Genomic DNA, 23,492 nt, shown 5'->3' on the forward strand with positions numbered 1-23,492 from the left:
GTAGAAAGCCAAACCAGTACTGAAACGAGAATCAGCAGAGGTAATGGTATATATAAGAGTATATCGTCGATCTGAAAAGGGAGGTAAGAGATGAATCTCTACGACCGATAACAGAGAACCTATGAAATAGACCCCGTAGAAGGAGATCACTGCATTCAAATAGGCAATACTCTCCTCACATCCCTCTGACATTCACTGCACGCTGAGAGAAAAACCGGGCTCCAACTTGCTGCGGAGCGCATATCAACGTAGAATCTAGCACAAACTTACTTCACCACCTCCATAGGAGGCAAAGTTTGTAAAAACTGAATTGTGGGTGTGGTGAGGGGTGTATTTATAGGCATTTTGAGGTTTGGGAAACTTTGCCCCTCCTGGTAGGAATGTATATCCCATACGTCACTAGCTCATGGACTCTTGCTAATTACATGAAAGAAATCTTCATGGAGAGAGAATCTATCAGAGTTCCCAAGAAGGGAACCTTTGTCTGTGGAATTAGTGAACTTTTTCTAGATTCACCTTCCATCCGTGAGTTCTCAGAAAGGACAACACCATGTCTGTATGAGATTTTGTCAGATGATAAGTCGACGCCTGGATCAGAATATCGTCCAGATAAGGCGCCACTGCAATGCCTCGTGGCCTGAGAACCACCAGAAGGGACACTAGAACCTTTGTGAAGATTTTGGGTGTCATGGCCAACCCGAAGGGAAGAGCCAAGAACTGAAAATGTTTGACCAGTAAGGCAAATCTTAGGTACTGATGATGATCCTTATGGATAGGAATATGAAGGTATGCATCCTTCAAGTCCACGGTAGTCATATATTGACCCTCCTGGATCATTGGTAAAATTGTTCGAATAGTCTCCATCTTGAAAGATGGGACTCTGAGAGACTTGTTTAGACTTTTGAGATCTAAAATGGGTCTGAACGTTCCCTCTTTTTTGGGAACCACTAAAAGATTTGAGTAAAATCCCTGTCCCTGTTCCAGTCTTGGACGAATTACTCCCATAGTAGAGAGGTCTTTTACACAACGTAAGAACGCCTCTCTTTTTATCTGGTCTACAGTCAATCGTGAAAGAAGAAATCTCCCCCTTGGGAGAAAATTTTTGAATTCCAGTTGATACCCGTGGGTCACGATTTCCAGTGCCCAGGGGTCCTGAACATCTCTTACCCAAAGCCTGTGCAAAGAGTGAAAGTCTGCCCCTACTAGATCCGGTCCCGGATCAGGGGCCGCCCCTTCATGCTGTCTTGGTAGCAGCGGGCTTCTTGGGTTGTTTACCCTTGTTCCAAGCCTGGTTGGGTCTCCAGACGTACTTGGCCTGAGCAAAATTTCCTTCCTGTTTTGCGGAAGAAGAGGGGACTCCTTTAAAGTTTCGAAAGGAACGAAAATTATTTTGTTTACCCCTCAATTTAGCAGTCTTATCCTGAGGTAGGAGATGACCCTTACCTCCAGTAATGTTAGAAATGATTTCCATCAAGTAAGGCCCGAATAGTTTTTTACCCTTGAAAGAAATAGCCAAAAGCTTTGACGTAGATGACACATCAGCAGACCAAGATTTCAACCATAACGCTCTACACGCTAAAATGGCAAATCCGGCATTCTTAGCTGCCAATTTAGCAATCTGAAAGGCGGCATCTGTAATAAAAGAATTAGCAAGCTTGAGAGCCTTAATTCTATCTAAAATATCCTCTAAAGGAGTCTCAGTCTTAAGAGACTATTCTAAGGTATCAAACCAGAAAGCCGCCGCAGTGGTAACTGGTACAATGCAGGCTGTCGTTTGTAAAAGTAAACCCTGATGAATAAATAACTTTTTAGAAGGCCCTCCAATTTCTTATCCATAGAATCTTTGAAAGCACAGCTGTCCTCAATAGGAATAGTTGTACGCTTAGCCAGGGTAGATATAGCTCCCTCCACCTTAGGGATCGTCTGCCAAGAGTCCCAAACAGTGTCAGATATAGGGTACATTTTCTTAAAATTAGGAGAAGGTGAGAACGGTATACCCGGTCTGTCCCATTCCCTCTTGATAATCTCCGAAATTCTGTTAGGAACCGGAAAAACAGTGTAAGCAGGTACCTCTAAGTATTTGTCCATTTTACACAATTTCTCTGGTGGTACCACAATAGAGTCACAGTCATCCAGAGTCGCTAAAACCTCCCGAAGTAACAGGTGGAGGTGTTCAAGCTTAAATCTAAAGTACATGATGTCCGAGTCCGTCTGAGGTAACACACTTCCCGAATCGGAAAGTTCCCCCTCAGACAGAAGTTCCCTGACCCCCAAATCAGATCCCTGTGAGGGTACATCGGAAATAACCAATAAAGCATTAGAGGACTCAGTATTCACATTGACTTCTGTCCTACTGCGTTTGACCTGTAACACTGGCAACTTAGATAAAACCTCTGTAAGGGTAGTTGACATAACTGCAGCCATATCCTGCAGGGTAAATTAATTAGACGCGGTTGAAGAACCCGGCGTCGCTTGGGTGGGCGTTAAAGGTTGTGATGTTTAAGGAGAATTTGGCGGCATAGCCTGATTCTCCTCAGACTGAGAATCATCCTTAGACATAATCTCCTTAAATAAAATCTGCTCTTTACATTTTAAGGCCCTTTCAGTACATGAGGGACAAAAAGTAAGAGGGGGTTCCACAGAGGAATCTAAACACATAGAACAAGTAGATTCCTCAATGTCAAACATGTTAAACAGACTAGCAATAGCAATAATAGTCGTTCTTTACTTGATATATTGAACTTTTGGAGTCAAAACATATAATAAAGTAATTAAACAAAAAAACGTTTACTGCGCCTTTAAATAATAAAAGCGCAACAATTTTACTGTTGTTAGACAAAGACGATTTGAGCAATAAAAATTGTCCCTATGTGTCCCACTTAGCTTAAATATATTGCACCACTTGTTAGGATATATAAAATATCAAAGTATGTCAGGTTTATCAAATATATCGATGTATTGCAAAACAGGTAGGCGCCTCCGCTGTGGCGCCTACCTGCCCCCAAGGCACACTGACACAACGTTCTGAGCCTCTCTGTCCACTACGATCACCAAACAGAGCTAGGCCCCACCGGAGCCTCAGGATCTTGCTACCGATCCGGAACATACACTGCGCGTCTGAGCGTGCGAAAATAGGCCCCGCCCACCGTGGGCATAACTCCTATCCTACCGAGACCCGCATGGGTAGTTGAAAACCCAAACATGTCAGACTTATTAGATCAGCCATGTGTTCACAACATATACATTCTGCGCAATAAGCGCTTCACATTGTAAGGTGTCAAGAAAGCAATAAAAAAGTAAATTTATGCTTACCTGATAAATTAATTTCTTCTATGGTACGACGAGTCCACAGATTCATCCTTTACTTGTGGGATATTATCCTTCTGCTAACAGGAAGTGGCAACGAGCACCACAGCAGAGCTGTCTATATAGCTCCTCCCTTAGCTCCACCCCCCAGTCATTCGACCGAAGGTACAGGAAGAAAAAGGAGAAACTAAAAGGTGCAGAGGTGACTAAAGTTTAAAATCAAAAAATATAATCGGTCTTAAAATGACAGGGCGGGCTGTGGACTCGTCGTACCATAGAAGAAATTAATTTATCAGGTAAGCATAAATTTACTTTTCTTCTATAAGGTACGACGAGTCCACGGATTCATCGTTTACTTGTGGGATACAATACCAAAGCTACAGGACACGGATGAACGGGAGGGACAAGACAGATGGCTAAACAGAAGGCACCACTGCTTGAAGAACTTTTCTCCCAAAAATAGCCTCCGAAGAAGCAAAAGTATCAAATTTGGAAAAGGTATGAAGCGAAGACCAAGTCGCAGCCTTACAAATCTGTTCAACAGAAGCATCATTTTGAAAAGCCCATGTGGAAGCCACCGCTCTAGTAGAGTGAGCTGCAATTCTTTCAGGAGGCTGCTGTCCAGCAGTCTCCTATTGCCAAACGGATGATGCTTTTCAGCCAAAAAGAAAGAGAGGTAGCCGTAGCTTTTTGACCTCTACGTTTTCCAGAATAGACAACAAAGAAGATGTTTGACGGAAATCTTTGGTCGCTTGCAAGTAAAACTTCAAAGCACGAACCACGTCCAAGTTGTGCAACAGACGCTCCTTCTTAGAGGAAGGATTAGGACACAGAGAAGGAACAATAATCTCCTGATTAATATTCTTATTAGTAACAACCTTAGGAAGGAATCCAGGTTTGGTACACAAAACCACCTTATCAGCATGGAAAAAGGCGAGTCGCATTGCAATGCAGATAGTTCAGAAACTCTTCGAGCCGAAGAGATAGCAACTAAAAACAGAACTTTCCAAGATAGAAGCTTAATATCTATGGAATGCATAGGTTCAAATGGAACCCCTTGAAGAACTTTAAGAACTAAATTCAAACTCCATGGCGGAGCAACAGGTTTAAACACAGGCTTGATTCTAACTAAAGCCTGACAGAACGACTGAACGTCTGGAACATCTGCCAGACGCTTGTGCAGTAAAATTGATAAAGCAGATATCTGTCCCTTTAGGGAACTAGCTGATAGCCCCTTCTCCAATCCTTCTTGGAGAAAGGACAAAATCCGAGGAATCCTGATCTTACTCCATGAGTAGCCTTTGGATTCGCACCAATAAAGATATTTACGCCATATCTTATGATAAATTTTCCTAGTGACAGGCTTTCGAGCCTGAATCAAGGTATCTATGACCGACTCAGAGAATCCCCGCTTGGATAAAATCAAGCTTTCAATCTCCAGACAGTCAGCCGCAGAGAAACTAGATTTGGATGCTGGAATGGACCTTGAATCAGAAGGTCCTGTCTCAATGGCAGAGACCATGGTGGAAGAGATGACATCTCCACCAGGTCTGCATACCAAGTCCTGCGTGGCCACGCAGGTGCTATCAAAATCACTCAAGCTCTCTCCTGTTTGATTCTGGCAATTAAACGAGGAAGGAGAGAAAATGGTAGAAACACATAAGCCAGGTTGAACGACCAGGGTACTGCTAGAGCATCTATCAGTACTGCTTGAGGATCCCTTAATCTGGACCCGTAACAAGGAAGTTTGGCATTCTGACGAGACGCCATCAGATCCAATTCCGGTGTGCCCCATTGATGAATCAATTGTGCAATCACCTCCGGATGGAGTTCCCACTCCCCCGGATGAAAAGTCTGACGACTTAGAAAATCCGCTTCCCAGTTCTCCACTCCTGCAGATAGATGGCAAGAGTGAGTCTCTGCCCATCGAATTATTTTGGAAACCTCTATCATCGCTAGAGAACTCTTTGTTCCCCCCTGATGATTGATATATGCTACAGTCGTGATATTGTCCTAAGCCAGCTGAGGCCACGCCTGAAGCGCGTTGAATATCGCTATCAGTTCTAGAATATTGATCGGTAGGAGAGCCTCCTCCTGAGTCCACACACCCTGTGCTTTCAGGGAATTCCAGACTGCACCCCAGCCCAATAGGCTGGCGTCCGTCGTCACTATGACCCATGCTGGCCTGGGAAACACATTCCCTGGGACAGATGATCCTGTGACAACCACCAAAGAAGAGAGTCTCTGGTCTCTTGATCCAGATTTATCTGAGGAGATAAATCCGCATAATCCCCATGCCACTGTTTGAGCATGCATAGTTGCAGTGGTCTGAGATGCAAGCGAGCACACAGAACTATGTCCATTACCACTACCATTAGTCCGATTACCTCCATACACTGAGCCACTGACGGCCGAGGAATGGAATGAAGAGCTCGGCAGTTGGTTAAAATCTTTGATTTCCTGACCTCCGTCAGAAAAATTTTCATGTCCACCGAATCTATCAGAGCTCCCAGGAATGGAACTCTTGTGAGAGGGATAAGTGAACTCTTTTTTTACGTTCACCTTCCACCCGTGAGATCTTAGAAAAGCCAACACGATGTCCGTGTGAGATTTGGCTAGTTGGTAAGTTGACGCCTGAATTAAGATATCGTCCAGATAAGGTGCCACTGCTATGCCCCGCGGCCTTAGAACCGCCAAAAGGGACCCAAGCACTTTTGTGAAAATTCTGGGAGCTGTGGCCAACCCGAAGGGAAGAGCCACAAACTGGTAATGCTTGTCCAGGAAGGCGAACCTGAGGAACTGGTGATGATCTTTGTGGATAGGGATGTGTAGATACGCATCCTTTAAGTCCACGGTGGTCATATATTGACCCTCCTGGATCATTGGTAAAATAGTCCGAATGGTCTCCATCTTGAGGAATTTGTTTAGGATCTTGAGATCTAAAATTGGTCTGAAGGTTCCCTCTTTATTGGGAACCACAAACAGATTGGAGTAAAACCCCTGCCCCTGTTCTGTTTTCGGAACTGAGCAGATCACTCCCATAGTATATAGGTCTTCTACACAGCGTAAGAACGCCTCTCTTTTTGTCTGGTTTACAGACAATTGAGAAAGATGGAATCTCCCCCTTGGAGGAGAATCTTTGAAATCTAGAAGATATCCCTGGGTTACGATTTCTAACGCCCAGGAGTCCTGAGCGTCTCTTGCCCAAGCCTCAGCAAAGAGAGAAAGTCTGCCCCCTACAAGATCTGGTCCCGGATCAGGGGCTACCCCTTCATGCTGTCTTGGAGGCAGCAGCGGGCTTCTTGGCCTGTTTACCTTTGTTCCAAGTCTGGTTAGGTCTCCAGACCGACTTGGATTGAGCAAAATTCCCCTCTTGTTTTGCAGCAGGGGAAGAAGAAGAGGGACCACCTTTGAAGTTTCGAAAGGAATGAAAATTATTTTGTTTGGTCCTCATCTTAGTTGTCTTATCCTGAGGAAGGGCATGGCCTTTTCCTCCAGTGATGTCTGAAATGATCTGTTTCAGTTCAGGGCCGAATAGGGTCTTACCTTTGAAAGGGATGGCTAAAAGCTTAGATTTTGATGACACATCAGCAGACCAGGACTTAAGCCATAACGCTCTACGCGCTAAAATGGCAAAACCTGAATTCTTTGCCGCTAATTTAGCCAGTTGAAAAGCGGCATCTGTAATGAAAGAATTAGCTAGCTTGAGAGCCCTAATTCTATCCAGAATATCATCCAATGGGGTCTCAACCTGAAGAGCCTCCTCCAGAGCCTCGAACCAAAAAGCAGCTGCAGTATTTACAGGAACAATGCACGCTATAGGTTGCAGAAGAAAACCCTGATGAATAAATATTTTCTTTAGGAGACCCTCTAATTTTTTATCCATAGGATCTTTGAAAGCACAACTGTCCTCAATAGGTATAGTTGTACGCTTAGCCAGAGTAGAAATAGCTCCCTCCACCTTAGGGACCGTCTGCCACGAGTCCCGCATGGTGTCTGATATGGGAAACATTTTATTAAAAGTAGGAGGGGGAGAGAACGGAATACCTGGTCTATCCCACTCCTTAGTAACAATGTCCGAAATCCTCTTAGGGACCGGAAAAACATCAGTGTAGGCAGGAACCACTAGATATCTGTCCAGTTTACACTATTTCTCTGGAACTAAAATAGGGTCACAATCATCCAGAGTCGCTAAAACCTCCCTAAGCAATAAGCGGAGGTGTTCTAGTTTAAATTTAAAAGCCGTCATATCTGAGTCTGTCTGAGGGAACATCTTTCCTGAATCAGAAATCTCTCCCTCAGACAGCAAATCCCTCACCCCCAACTCAGAACATTGTGAGGGTACATCGGATATGGCTAATAAAGCGTCAGAGGGCTCAGCATTTACTCTCACACCAGACCTACTGTGCTACCCCTGCAACCCAGGCAGCTTAGATAAAACCTCTGTGAGGGTAGTATTCATAACTACGGCCGTATCTTGCAGGGTGAAAGAATAAGACGCACTAGAAGTACTTGGCGTCGCTTGTGCGGGCGTTAATGGTTGTGACACTTGGGGAGAATAAGATGGCATAACCTGATTCCCTTCTGACTGAGAATCATCCTGCGACAATACTTTTAGTAGCTAAAATATGTTCTTTGCCATTTATTGCCCTTTCAGTGCATGAGGGACACATTTTAAGTGGGGGTTCCACAATGGCTTCTAAACACATTGAACATTGGCTTTCCTCAATGTCAGACATGTTGAACAGGCTAGTAATGACCACAAACAAGCTTGAAAACACTTTATTTAGTGAAAAAATAACAATCTTAAAAAACGGTACTGCGCCTTTAAGAGAAAAAAAGCATAAATGTTCTGCAAAACTGCTTTAAAATACACCAATCCTTTCAATTTTTTGATATGATATACAAATAATGCAGCTGAGATTGCCCCACAAAGAAATATAATTTATGCTTACCTGATAAATTCATTTCTCCTGTAGTGTAGTCAGTCCACGGGTCATCCATTACTTATGGGATTATAACTCCTCCCTAACAGGAAGTGCAAGAGGATCACCCAAGCAGAGCTGCCATATAGCTCCTCCCCTCTACGTCATATCCAGTCATTCGACCGAAACCATACGAGAAAGGAGAAACTATAGGGTGCAGTGGTGACTGGAGTTTAATTAAAATTTAGACCTGCCGTAAAAACAGGGCGGGCCGTGGACTGACTACACTACAGGAGAAATGAATTTATCAGGTAAGCATAAATTATATTTTCTCCTGTTAAGTGTAGTCAGTCCACGGGTCATCCATTACTTATGGGATACCAATACCAAAGCTAAAAGTACACGGATGACGGGAGGGACAGGCAGGATCTTTACATGGAAGGAACCACTGCCTGTAGAACCTTTCTCCCAAAAACAGCCTCCGAAGAAGCAAAAGTGTCAAATTTGTAAAATTTTGAAAAAGTGTGAAGTGAAGACCAAGTTGCAGCCTTGCAAATCTGTTCAACAGAGGCCTCATTCTTAAAGGCCCAAGTGGAAGCCACAGCTCTAGTAGAATGAGCTGTAATCCTTTCAGGAGGCTGCTGTCCAGCAGTCTCATAGGCTAAACGTATTATGCTACGAAGCCAAAAAGAGAGAGAGGTAGCCAAAGCTTTTTGACCTCTCCTCTGTCCAGAATAAACGACAAACAGGGAAGAAGTTTGACGAAAATCTTTAGTTGCCTGCAAATAAAATTTCAGGGCACGGACGACGTCCAGATTGTGCAAAAGTCGTTCCTTCTTTGAAGAAGGGTTAGGGCACAATGATGGAACAACAATCTCTTGATTGATATTCTTGTTAGTGACTACCTTAGGTAAGAACCCAGGTTTAGTACGCAGAACTACCTTGTCTGAATGAAAAATCAGATAAGGAGAATCACAATGTAAGGCCGATAACTCAGAGACTCTTCGAGCCGAGGAAATAGCCATTAAAAACAGAACTTTCCAAGATAACAGCTTGATATCGATGGAATGAAGGGGTTAAAACGGAACACCTTGCAGAACGTTAAGAACTAAGTTTAAGCTCCACGGCGGAGCAACAGTCTTAAACACAGGCTTAATCCTAGCCAAAGCCTGACAAAAAGCCTGAACGTCTGGAACTTCTGCCAGACGTTTGTGTAAAAGGATAGACAGAGCTGAAATCTGTCCCTTTAACGAACTAGCAGATAAACCCTTTTCTAAACCCTCTTGTAGAAAAGACAATATCCTAGGAATCCTAACCTTACTCCATGAGTAACTCTTGGATTTGCACCAATATAAGTATTTACGCCATATTTTATGGTAAATTTTCCTGGTAACAGGTTTCCTAGCCTGTATTAAGGTATCAATCACTGACTCCGAGAATCCACGCTTTGATAGAATCAAGCGTTCAATCCCCATGCAGTCAGCCTCAGAGAAATTAGATTTGGATGTTTGAAAGGACCCTGAATCAGAAGGTCCTGTCTCAGAGGCAGAGACCATGGTGGACAGGACGACATGTCCACTAGATCTGCATACCAGGTCCTGCGTGGCCACGCAGGCGCTATTAGAATCACCGATGCTCTCTCCTGTTTGATCCTGGCAATCAATCGAGGAAGCATCGGGAAAGGTGGAAACACATAAGCCATGTTGAAGACCCAAGGTGCTGTCAGAGCATCTATCAGCACCGCTCCCGGGTCCCTGGACCTGGATCCGTAACAAGGAAGCTTGGCGTTCTGGCGAGACGCCATGAGATCCAGATCTGGGCAAACACCTCCGGATGAAGTTCCCACTCCCCCGGATGAAAGGTCTGGCGACTTAGAAAATCCGCCTCCCAGTTCTCCACGCCTGGGATGTGGATCGCTGACAGGTGGCAAGAGTGAGACTCTGCCCAGCGAATTATCTTTGAGACTTCCATCATCGCTAGGGAACTCCTTGTTCCTCCTTGATGGTTGATGTAAGCCACAGTCGTGATGTTGTCCGACTGAAACCTGATGAACCTCAGAGTTGCTAACTGAGGCCAAGCCAGAAGAGCATTGAAAATTGCTCTTAATTCCAGAATGTTTATTGGAAGGAGTCTCTCCTCCTGAGTCCATGATCCCTGAGCCTTCAGGGAATTCCAGACTGCGCCCCAACCTAGAAGGCTGGCGTCTGTTGTTACAATCGTCTAATCTGGCCTGCGGAAGGGCATCCCCTTGGACAGATGTGGACGAGAAAGCCACCATAGAAGAGAATCTCTGGTCTCTTGATCCAGATTTAGCAGAGGGGACAAATCTGAGTAATCCCCATTCCACTGACTTAGCATGCACAATTGCAGCGGTCTGAGATGCAGGCGCGCAAATGGTACTATGTCCATTGCCGCTACCATTAAGCCGATTACCTCCATGCACTGAGCCACTGACGGGTGTTGAATGGAATGAAGGACACGGCAAGCATTTAGAAGTTTTGATAACCTGTCCTCCGTCAGGTAAATTTTCATTTCTACAGAATCTATAAGAATCCCTAGAAAGGGAACTCTTGTGAGTGGCAATAGAGAACTCTTTTCTACGTTCACCTTCCACCCATGCGACCTTAGAAATGCCAGAACTAACTCTGTATGAGACTTGGCAGTTTGGAAACTTGACGCTTGTATCAGAATGTCGTCTAGGTACGGAGCTACCGCTATGCCTCGCGGTCTTAGTACCGCCAGAAGAGAGCCCAGAACCTTTGTAAAGATTCTTGGAGCCGTAGCTAACCCGAAGGGAAGAGCTACAAACTGGTAATGCCTGTTTAGGAAGGCAAATCTTAGATACCGGTAATGATCCTTGTGAATCGGTATGTGAAGGTAGGCATCATTTAAATCCACTGTGGTCATGTACTGACCCTCTTGGATCATGGGTAAGATGGTTCGAATAGTTTCCATTTTGAACGATGGAACTCTTAGGAATTTGTTTAGGATCTTTAAGTCCAAGATTGGTCTGAAGGTTCCCTCTTTTTTGGGAACCACAAACAGATTTGAATAGAATCCTTGCCCGTGTTCCGACCGCGGAACTGGGTGGATCACTCCCATTAGTAAGAGGTCTTGTACACAGCGTAGAAACGCCTCTTTCTTTATCTGGTTTGCTGATAACCTTGAAAGATGAAATCTCCCTTGTGGAGGAGAAGCTTTGAAGTCCAGAAGATATCCCTGAGATATGATTTCCAACGCCCAGGGATCCTGGACATCTCTTGCCCAAGCCTGGGCAAAGAGAGAAAGTCTGCCCCCCACTATATCCGTTTCCGGATCGGGGGCCCTCACTTCATGCTGTCTTAGGGGCAGCAGCAGGTTTTCTGGCCTGCTTGCCCCTGTTCAAGGACTGGTTAGGTTTCCAGCCCTGTCTGTAGCGAGCAACAGTTCCTTCCTGTCTTGGAGCGGAGGAAGTTGATGCTGCTCCTGCCTTGAAGTTACGAAAGGCACGAAAATTAGACTGTTTAGCCTTTGGTTTGGCCCTGTCTTGAGGCAGGGCATGGCCCTTACCTCCAGTAATGTCAGCGATAATTTCTTTCAAGCCGGGCCCGAATAATGTCTGCCCTTTGAAAGGAATATTAAGCAATTTAGATTTAGAAGTCACAGTCCTCTCACACATCCTATCTTTAGTTAGGTGCAAGAGAATGACTGGATATGACGTAGAGGGGAGGAGCTATATGGCAGCTCTGCTTGGGTGATCCTCTTGAACTTCCTGTTAGGGAGGAGTTATAATCCCAAGTAATGGATGACCCGTGGACTGACTACACTTAACAGGAGAAAAGGAACAGTTAACCCTTTACTGTGCAAAACCGGATTGTTAATAAGGCCTAAATCTGGACAAAAACACCCCCTGCACCTCGCCACAGCCCTGCTGTGGCGCCTACCTACCCCTCAGGGGTTGGAAAAATGGAGTTAAAGCTTCGATTTGGCCCAACACTTCGACAAGGGCCCACAGGAGTTGGAGCTTGCTGCTTGCTCTGCAATTACAACTGCGCAACTGAGGCACGAAAATAGGCCCCGATATTACACACTGGCACCTCTATACCTCAGCAATGCTGAGGACTTACCACTCCGGTGACCAGCAGAGAATGTCCCACAAGCTACAGGAGAAATCAAAGACTCTCTCATCAAGCCCTGATTCACTGATCCGGATCACGCTAATACCGAGACAAGCCCTCAATAGCCTCCAATCTTCACTCGGCTGATAGTGAAAGCCGAAAAACAGAAGCGTGAAGGTCCAACACGTGACCGCAGTAATTAAAAAACTAACTGCCCCACAGAAAGAAAAAGCAAATGATGAAGTTGCGCACAGCTGTTTCCTTTATAATTTTAAAATAAATAAAATACGATCCTCTAGGTGTAACAACTATTCCTGGTTACATATAGCTAGGACCTCCTAAGTATCTGCAAGAATAGGAGAGAACAAATAAAGTTAGAATATTAGAGCTCCTAAACATCCAGTTGTCTTAACCCTTACATTGCCAGCCTCAAGAAGGCAACCTGACTATCATGTTACATTACCCCTTTAAGTAGATGCAGTGCCCATGCAGATATGCTCTATATGTCTCATAAAGAGATAATACAATTTCCCATGAAAATCCAAAGAGGAATTAACACCTAGAGTGCTGGTACCTTTAAACCTAGAATGGAAAGCTTTTATCTGTGGATCCAGCTGCAAGGCAGGGAACAGCTTCTTATGTGTGACAGATTCACCAACTTCTGACAGGGACCTGTAGAAAAAGAAAAACAGAGTAACCAATCCTGGTTTTCTATAAAGGGGTAGCATTCATGTTAGAAGTTAAGCAAAGACCACCTCAACGTCTTCTAACTGCTAAAAGCCACCATTACTCTCACTAAAGAGAATTACATGGACACAGCATAGCCCCAATCCTTGCTTGCAGGGAAAAGTACCCATTAAAGGATTAAATATCTTCATACACCATCTTCGCACATCCTCCCGATGTACAAAGCAAAGAATGACTGGGGGCTTATGGGAAGTAGGAGTGATACTTAACAGCTCCGTAGGGGTGTTCATTGCCTCCTCCAGGTGACCAGGAGTTGAATTCCCACTAGTAACTAGAATGGATTTGTGGACTTTTTATGCCATTGGAAAGAAATATATTTGTATATGCTCATATACATATATATGTATGTGTTAATATGTGTATATACTGTACACGTATATATATAAATATATATATATATATATATATATTGTTGCCCAGCTCTGTGTGATTTGCCCCCTGCGCTGCGCTAGTTGGTTTGCTGTGTCTAGCGGCATGAAAACAAGGCTCCCATTGAAGCCTATGGAAGCGCGCTCTTGTGAGCGATTGGCTTCCATGCAATATACATTTACGTGTGCTCGTATTACTGAAGGAGCGCAAATATCACACTCGCTTAAGCGCAATTTACTCTCCACTTGTAATCTAGGCCAATATGTATATAGTGTCAGTATATTGCAAGTGAGTAATAACCTATACAGTGACCTAAATCACTAGAGAAAGTCATTACTGAATGTGTCCTTTTGTGTAGTTTATGATAGCTGTATCAGCATCGCACCCATTACATAACAGTCATCCAAAATCCATTAAGATAATAATAAATTATAATAATAATGTAAAATATACCTTAAATTATTCAATTCACTTTCCCATTCCACTGTATGGTGTTCCAATTTTGACTTAAGTTCTCTATTACTGTCAAAGGTTTGCTGAAAGGTTTTCTTTTCACTTTGCAGTTTCTTTACTTTTTGTAACAGGAAGGTGTATCGTCCATTCTCTCTTTGTATTCCTTTTTCATACTCGTGGATTATATTTTTAATTTTCAAGAGGTTAAGTGAATCTGGATTATTGAAGAAAATAATTACATAATTAAATTATACTATGTGATTCTATGTGATACACTTCTGAAATAAGTTTTATATGAACAATGCATTAATTTAGCTCTTAGGGTGTCACAGATATAATGAAAATTAATTACGTTTGCTGAATGCCAGAGGTGTCCCAAATGGGAAAAAATTTGTTACCCAATTCTCTGCACAAGCGCACATTGTCACCTATGAATTAATTATATACACACACACACACATATATATATATATATATATATATATATATATACACACACACACACATATATATATATATATATATATATACACAATTTAATTTTTTTTTATTACCTGGGCCTTCACAATTTAACTGATCTATCAACAACATTGCATTTCTAAAAGTTGAACTTGACAATTCACATTCTTCAGTTCCAGTATCAGAGGATTGGCTAAAGTCATCCAAATCCTCTGTGTTCTCCGCCTAGAAAGAAAGGAGACAAAAATAGTGGAGGTTAAAGAAACATTTACCATAATAACTACTTAGTGCCAAATAAAATAGCTTCAACTGACAACATTTGGACAAGCTTAAAGTTGCCGTTATATTAAATGCATGCTACATACACTGCTTCATTCATTCCCATGTTTACACAACCAATATGCAACATAATGATCTCCACTAGTGATTTAATAATTCAGAACTCCTGATTATTATACATTGTAATAGTTTATAATTCATAACAATGTCTGCATAGTCAGAGATTAGATTTGCAAATATATGTATATATATATATATATATATATATATATATATATACACACACACACACACACACAGTTAAACATACACACACTCTTGCATACAGTTACATATTCCCCAAATTCCAAAATCCAAACATTCTGAAACCCAAACTTTTTAATTAATATTTAAAAAGTTACTAATTTTCCCTGCCTGTAAATCACAATCTGCTATGCCTGTGTCTTTGCTTTGGTTTTTGTGTTAAAAAAAGCCCACTATCTTTCTGAAGTCACTAAGTATACAAAAGTATTAAAAATGATATAAGGTTGAGGTCAGGGATCTGTACAAGCCATTCGAGTTTTCGCCACACCAAACACGTCAAACCATGTCTTTGCGGACCTTGTTTTGTACGCAGGGGAAAAGTTGTGCTGGAACAGGAAATGGCCTTCCCCAAATTGTTGCCACAAAGTGAGAAGCACCCAATTGTATAAAATGTCTTTGTATCCTGTAACATTAAGGTAACCCTTCACTGGTATTAAAGAGCCTAGCCCTACCACTGAAAAAAAGCCCCAGTCTTTTATCACTCCTCCACAAAGCTTGACAGTAGACACTATGCATTCCAGTAGGTAGCATTCTCCTGGCATCAGTCACACCCAGCTGATGTGAGGCTTGTGAAACTCATTTCATGAAGCTCCCAATGCACAATTCTTGTGCTTATGTTGCTTCCACAGGCAGTTTCAAACTCTATGGTGAACTATACAACAGATAATATGCTATGCGCTTTAGCACTCATCAGGCGCACTCTGTGAGTTTGTATCACAAACTGACTTGGGGCACTGCGTGTGTGCATATATATAGATATATATATAAAACCACGTTTGGTGTAAAAATACTTGTCTCTAACAACTGCTCCCTTTATTAATGGCCTGTATTCGCTGATGCTAATGCTTCTACATGTTTTGTTTTTTTAAGATTTAGAAAATTAAGCAATGAGTAAAGCGCATACAACAAATTTGACAATAAAAGTAATTTGCTGTAAACTCGAACACCTAATCAGAAAAAACTGCACAGATACATTACCTGCTCCTTTTCATTTATGTATTTGCCAGTTACTCTAAAAAGGAAAAAAATAATATTTTTATTAACAGAAGATTATAAAAAGAACTACATTGTAATGTCATATCCTAGTCATTTTATCTTTTTTTCTGTTTATGTGGACATGTGAAACTTAAGATGTTACCCAAGTTTATTCTGTTACTGTATGAGGGCCATACATCAATAGTCAATATGATTATTTCAACAACTCATAAAATGATTTCTATAAATACATGTGATAGTAATATTGTTTTCTAACTTCACTTACTTTGTTTAGGAACTGCACAAATGCATGTACAATATACATATAAAAAAATAATAATATAAAATATAAAACTTGTTTACAAATATACAAATGTTTTCCTTAAAGGGACAGTCAACACCAAAATTGTTATTGTTTAAAAAAATTGCTAACCCTTTACTACCCATTCCTCAGCTTTGCACAAACAACATTGTTATATTAATATACTTTATAACATTTAAACCTCTAGATGTCTGCCTGTTTCTAAGCCACTACAGACAGCCTCTTATCACATGCTTTTTTATTGGCTTTTCACAACAAGAGACTGCTAATTCATGTGTGCCATATAGATAACTTTGTGCTCACGCCTGTGGGTAGTGGATGACACTGCACTAATTGGCTAAAATGCAAGTCAATAGCTAATAAATAAATAGCCATGTGATCAGGGTGCTGTCAAAAGAGGCTTAGATACAAGGTAATCACAGAGGTTAAAAGTATATAAAACTGGGGAATGGGTAACAAAGGGATTATCTATATTTTTAAACAATAAACATTTTGGAGTTGACTGACCCGTTAAGCAATGGGTTTTATTTAAAATATATGTATGAACTTACCCTTGGAGCGAGTTGTGTTTTGGTTCATTATTTTGTTTACTTTGTAGTTCAGAAACATCTGTTTTCATCCCTAAAGAATTTTTGTCACCATCTCCAGTTACGTGTACATTTTTTTCAGATTGTTTCTCATCAACCTATAACAATTTAAAAAAAAAATTAGCTTATTAATGTTCATCAATAAATAGTCATTTTAAAGTTCAAACCGATGCAAGAATAAAAAAAGCACACCAAAGACATGAACAAATGTCAGGACTATTATTGTTATATAATTACTTAAAGTAAATTAGATGTAGTTTATCTACAATGGAAGACGTAGCTAGACAAATATATGCTAGAGTTATGATTTGTAAGTAATTTTCAGCTTTAAGATAGCATGGATAAGATGATAGTTCAGTCATACACCACAAGAATGAAAGCAGCCCTATGAAAAGTAATGTTCATTTATATGAAACAAGAATTGAAAAGGAAGATGGAAACTATTGTCCAAGCAGCAAAATTCTGGAGCAGGTTTCTACAAAAAAATCTGCCCCCAAAATTATATGGGAATTATACTTTTGTACAAGTGTTGAAATTACAGAAGAGCCCTCTCCTTACAGACAAGCACCAATGAACACAGACGCTCAGATGGATAGACAGTTACCACAGAAACTGGGAACACAACAGGCAAATCTCTACCTCTTTCAGAAGTTGTGCTCTGTCTTTTGCCAAATTCACAAATGCCATTTGTAGCATTCCCACATCATTCTTAAACCTTTTCACATCTTGTTCCAGTTCTTTATCCAGTTGTTTCTTTGATCCTTCCCCAGTAGACATTTCTCTACCTGGACCTTCAAGCGACGTTTGCAGGAGAAAGTCTTCATTTACTTTTAATTTATTTTCACTTGTTACTGAAATATAATCTTTAGCCACACACTTTGAATTTAAACCAAAATGTTCGATGTTTGTATGTGACATATTTTCTTCTAGGCCTTTAGAAGGTAGTGATAATGAATTGGCCAAATTACTTTTTAGCTGCAATTGTGCAGAATTATGTTTAAAATTATGATGGATTGGTTTGAATATGGAATCTTTCACTTTTAAACTTACATTAAAGTCTTTCTTTTTACCTGTTTCAGCTACTATCGTAATGTTTTCTTTAGGATCCACAATGTCATTCCTCAACTGCAAAGAGCTACTGCTTTGACATCCTTTATCATAAGCCAGTGAGAACTGGGGTTCAGTACTAGATGATTTCTGTCCCATTGGTGGTATTTCAACAAATGATGAATGTACAGTTTTATTTTCCTTTTCATCACTACTTGCATTTTCCATCTCTGCTGTACAAATAATATTGGAGTTGTTTGGTAAGTTCTTAGTGGGAGATTTTTTCTTGCCCTCATTAATCTCCCCAAATTTTACTTTCAGCTCAGCTGTAACATCTTTGAAATGAGTTTTCACTTCCTTTTTATCATTTTCTACCCACATCTTCTCATATCGATCCTCCCAAGGTGATTCTGAGTCAGAAGATGAATCCTGGCCATTTTCTAAAACTGGCAAGGTGGACTCGGGCTGAACTGATGGCTGAGAAACCACGACATTGTGATTTCTAGGTTCAGAGATGAATTTTACACTTGTTTCCTTTAGCATATGTCCATTCTACATAATGTATACACCAACAAAACAAATTAGATCATGAGTAAAAGAACATAAATTATGCTTACCTGATCATTTTCTTTTCAGATGGAAAGAGTCCACAGCTGTATTCATTACTTTTGGGAAATAAGAACCTGGCCACCAGGAGGAGGCAAAAACACCCCAGCCAAAGGTTTAAAAACTCCTCCCACTTCCCTCATCCCCCAGTCTTTCTGCCGAGGAACAAGGAACAGTAGAAAAAATACCAGGGTGAAAAGGTTCCAGAAGAATAAAAAATAAGAGACGCCCCACAGAAAAAATACGGGTGGGGAGCTGTGGACTCTTTCCATCTGAAGAAAAGAAAATGATCAGGTAAGCATAATTTATGTTTTTCTTCATAAATGAAAAGGCCCCAAGGACACTGACCCGCAGATAGTCTGAAAGCCTAACTAGAGACCGCAAGCAGACTCATTGAGCCAACACTCCTCCAGGAGAACCGTCGCCCAGCAGTCGGTCCCCACACAACCCTTACTAGTACAGTACCAAAATCCCTAAAAGAGAGAGGACAAGGGTGAACCAAAGGGATACCCAGAAAGGTACAGCAAGATCCAATAAAGGAAAAGTCCCCTTCAAAAGAGGCCAAGTCCACAGAGACCCGAATGGATCCTGAGAACAAGGGGAGACAATGCCAAACCCACAAGGAGCAACCAAGCCTCCTTAAGGAGAAGAACATCTCCCAAATATTGTGCAACAGCACCTAAAAGACAGCTGAAGACAAAACGTCAGAACTCAGAGACTGAGCAAACGGAAAAATTAGGAGTAGCAAACTCAGAAATATAAACATCTGAGTCCAGTAACCCGCTGCTATCCGAAGGAAGGCACAAAGAAAACATTAACCGTAAGGAAAAAGCGGCCGAAAAAAAATAGCAGATTGCCCCACTCCAGGCAATCCAGACCGCCAGACCTACACACAGATCTCAAAAGGGAAGATGTACAGAACCTCTAAAAACAAGGGCCACTGGTACACCCAAGACCTGAGGATGAACAACAGATCTCAGATCCTACACCTAGCCGGACCAGCCCAAGCAATGGCAGATCTGAAGCAAGGGAACAGAAAGGAACCCCAAGACTGGCCCCCAAAAGGGCAGAAGAATGGCACAGCCACTTCAACCTAAGACAATCGAGTAGGCGTTAGACCCAAAGAGATCCAGCAAAGCCCCCAGACTAGGTCTCAATGCGGAGCCAGCAGCTCCCCAGATGGAAAGGAACAACTCAAAGAGCAGACCAATCCCTGAACCAGATAAAACATCTGTTCCAACCTCCCGAATACAGGAGAGGCCCCTGAAAAAGGAATCACACCTCCATAAGGAGAACAACGAACCCTCTGAAGAGGAGAGCGTCGATAAACACCTGTCCAAAAGATAGGAAGTCGTAGGAAGAACCGAGGAGACACAAGGCCACGTCACTGACGAACACGTAAATAACCCCTTAAACACCATCGTGCTAGCACAAATACCAGGCGCAAAAGAGACAGCTGAACAACTGCAAACCTTCTGTTTGGTAGGCAGGAAGCCCGCCATCAAGTCACATTAGATGGCTGTCCCAAGGGAACCGTATCGTTGGCACAAGAGAAGCCCCCCAAGGAGCCTCGGCTCTCAGTAAAGTTGTAAAACAGAACAGCCAGAACAAAGGCTAAGCCCAAGTATCCCGGAAACTGGAACCACCAGGCCAATCCTAGTATCATAAGGTCTGGTAACATCCCACAGCGGGATCCACAAAGAGAAAACGTTGAGTAAAACCCTTGACAACCGGAAGATCAGGAAAAAAAGCCTGGGCACCACAAATGTTTAGATTAAACAATCTTCCAGTAACATAAATCCCTCGTCTGATATAAAAAACAGACCTCCAAGTGAAAAAATCCAGAATAACCCGGATAACAAGAGCAAGAAGCCCTTGCAAGTCCCGACCCAAAGGGAAGAGACCACCCCTTGCAGGAGCCCAACACTCCAAAGAGCCAGGGCCATAAAAGGACACTAGAGCTAACAGGCGTCCAAGCAACATTAACATGACTGTGCTTGAAAGAGCGGCTAATCTCCCTAAAGGCCACAAAACGCTGCTCATTTTCTCAACCTCGAAAGGAGGAAAGGCTGAGTAGACCTCGCCAGGAATCGAACTAGCAACCCTCGGATTGCTACAGTACAGATTAGCCTCATAGCATTAGCATGCTGAGCTAGCTGTCCAGCTAGCCACAAGCTCCAGACACAAGGGGAACAGTGAAGGTCTGGTAACATCCCACAGCGGGATCCACAAAGAGAAAACGTTGAGTAAAACCCTCGACAACTAGAAGATCAGGAAAAAAAGCCTGGGCACCACAAATGTTTAGATTAAACAATCTTCCAGGAACATAAATCTCTCGTCTGATATAAAAAAACATACCTCCAAGTGAAAAAATCCAGAATAACCCGGATAACAAGAGCAAGAAGACCTTGCAAGTCCCAACCCAAAGGGAAGATACCACCCCTTGCAGGAGCCCAACACTCCAAAGAGCCAGGGCCATAAAAGGACATTAGAGCTAACAGGCGTCCAAGCAACATTAACATGACTGTGCTTGAAAGAGAGGCTAATCTCCCTAAAAGCCACAAAGCACTGCTCATTTTATAAACCTCTAAAGGAGGAAAGGCTGAGTAGACCTTGCCAGGAATCGAACTAGCAACCCTCGGATTGCTACAGTACAGAGTAGCCTCATAGCATTAGCATGCTGAGCTAGCTGTCCAGCTAGCCACAAGCTCAAGACACAAGGGGAACAGTGAAGACAAGTCACCCGAACAGAGCAACATCAAGACTCCACATCACCTCAGATTCGAAGTCACACAGTAAAACATGGGTCTGGATGCCACCTGGATGGCAATATTTGAACCATATGAGTGAAAAAGCACTAGGACCTCGTCTATCCCAAGATAGAGATGCAGAGCATTCCCAACACCGGGGAAGGACCCCTAATCGGAGCCCAAAAAGACCTCACTGTCTAATGTCCCGAAAAAGGAACAACCAACTCCCGAAGGGAATCCAAGTCTCCCGAAGGCGACCCATCCACAAGGAGAAGACAATACAAGAGGTCTCAATGAAGAAGAGAACCACTAAAGGAACAAGTCCAAAAGGAACAATTTCCTAAGGCAACACCGCCCGGACCGGCGGAAAAGAGGTGCTAAACCCTCTAATTTTCCCACCACGTGGGAAGGAATACTCTAGGCACCAAGGGTATCGGGAGCAGCAGAGAGTGATGCAGCAAAATTCACTGACCCAGTCACCAGAGAGATGGCTATTTAGGACTGAAACAATCCCGAGAGCCGCACGGACCCGCAAGTCCTCTTGGGAATGCTTAGCTGAAACTTGTAAAATAAATAACAAGAAAACTAAATTATAGCTAAGAACACTCGGCACTCTCGCCTGACCAGCAAGGCGTAATAGGCGCCACGTGTCTGACTAAGCCGCGAGACAGAAGATCTGAACCCAATCAGGACCAGGCTGCAACGAGGGTCATAACTGCCAAGCTGGCTAAATCCTCAGAGAGGAGAAAACAGACAAACATGGGACTAACGTGTCCCGAACAACTTTCATAGAAGCAAACAGCAAGTATCGATCACAGATATTTTTAAGTTCCCGCAGGAAACATAGTATGAAAAAGAAAATAAAATTTATCCTAATCGGATTAAATAAAATAACAGGCAACCTGAAGGTTAACGCCCAAGAAGAACGGAAAGTCCATAGGACCAGCCTAACAGAAACCTCTTTTTTCCAACAAAAACTAGGAAGGATCTCAATAACAAGATTTAAAGGAGATTACTTCATCCCCCCATGTCTAACGAGGTGAGCCATTCGAAGGAGGAGACTGATGAGTCCCATACCCAAGAACCAAGAAGGATAGGGTCCCCAAGCAGCTCAAAAATGTGTGAGTAAAACACTAAGGCGAGCCTGCCTGTAAAGAAAGGCACAACACTCAGAAACAGTTACACCCGCAGTGAACTGTACATGCCCTCCAGAGGCCGAGAGACCTGGGGCAATCGGGCACGAGCACAATAGCAAATAAACATCTGGACTTTGCAGACGCGCAAGCGCCAAAAGTATGTAAAAGCAAAAACGTGCCACAACCTCTTGGGGGAACAATCCACCCACCGAGGAGGGAAACTCATAACGTAGGTTACCCGCATGTGTAGCAGTAGGGAGCGGTAGGGAACTTGCCTCCCGGAGGACAGGGACCCCCGAGGCGGATGGCTCAGCAGTCTCTTGAATCCCCGAGCCAATTGGCATTTTTCACAGGACGAAGAATCTGAATCAGAAAGTTGACCAAATGCAACATCAGTATAATCCATAACTGGATCAAGGATACCCAAAAATGGACTAAAAATAAAACGATTTAAACGGCACCTGACACCCACAATGGATGGGTCACTCGCCACCCCCTTTGTACCAGACACCAGCAGACTAGAATTTTCCGTCGCCACACAGGGAAGTGGGAGGAGTATTTAAGCCTTTGGCTGGGGTGTATTTGCCTCCTCCTGGTGGCCAGGTTCTTATTTTCCAAAAGTAATGAATGCAGCTGTGGACTCTTTCCATTTATGAAGAAAATTACTATTTTTCTAAAGTTGATACAATAGAAAATTCAGCAACACCTTAACGTAGCAGTAAAGACAGTGCTTGTGAAACAGTGCAGTTAAATCAAGATTTAACTGCACTGTACATACTGTATACAATCCTCCTATGTCTTGCATCAATATTCCATCTGTATAGTATATTACCCTAATACAAGTAGCCAACTGCCCCTGTGTAAAGCCAGTTCTTTTCATTATGACAATACAGACTGATTCTTCCTGGAAAAAAAGGGGGAAAAAACAGGCTTTGCACATCTGCTTATATTAGAGCAAGATTTTAACATTAAAAATAAATATTTACAGGTGGAATATCGGTGCAAGACCTAGGAGGATTGTATATCTACAATGCATATATTTAACTGCACTGTTTTATAGACAGTATCTTTACTATTAATTTAATAACTAAAAAAACTATGAAGACTATTACATAACAACTATTTTACTTT

At 42.4% G+C, this 23,492-nt stretch overlaps 1 protein-coding gene across 1 annotated transcript in view; it reads right to left on the reverse strand.

Annotated features, from left to right (window-relative positions):
- Positions 1-23,492, reverse strand: part of LOC128664358 (ankyrin repeat domain-containing protein 26-like) — a 418,274-nt gene that overhangs the window by 170,315 nt on the left and 224,467 nt on the right. Inside the window, exons 19-23 of the mRNA XM_053719196.1 lie at positions 17,462-18,421; positions 16,787-16,920; positions 15,917-15,950; positions 14,452-14,581; positions 13,898-14,111 (exon numbers count right to left, since the gene is read on the reverse strand). Coding sequence (XP_053575171.1) covers positions 13,898-14,111; positions 14,452-14,581; positions 15,917-15,950; positions 16,787-16,920; positions 17,462-18,421 — 1,472 coding nt within the window. The remainder of the gene's footprint in view (positions 1-13,897; positions 14,112-14,451; positions 14,582-15,916; positions 15,951-16,786; positions 16,921-17,461; positions 18,422-23,492) is intronic.

The sequence above is a fragment of the Bombina bombina genome, chromosome 6 (genome assembly GCF_027579735.1).
Source record: "Bombina bombina isolate aBomBom1 chromosome 6, aBomBom1.pri, whole genome shotgun sequence".
Taxonomy (NCBI): domain Eukaryota; kingdom Metazoa; phylum Chordata; class Amphibia; order Anura; family Bombinatoridae; genus Bombina; species Bombina bombina.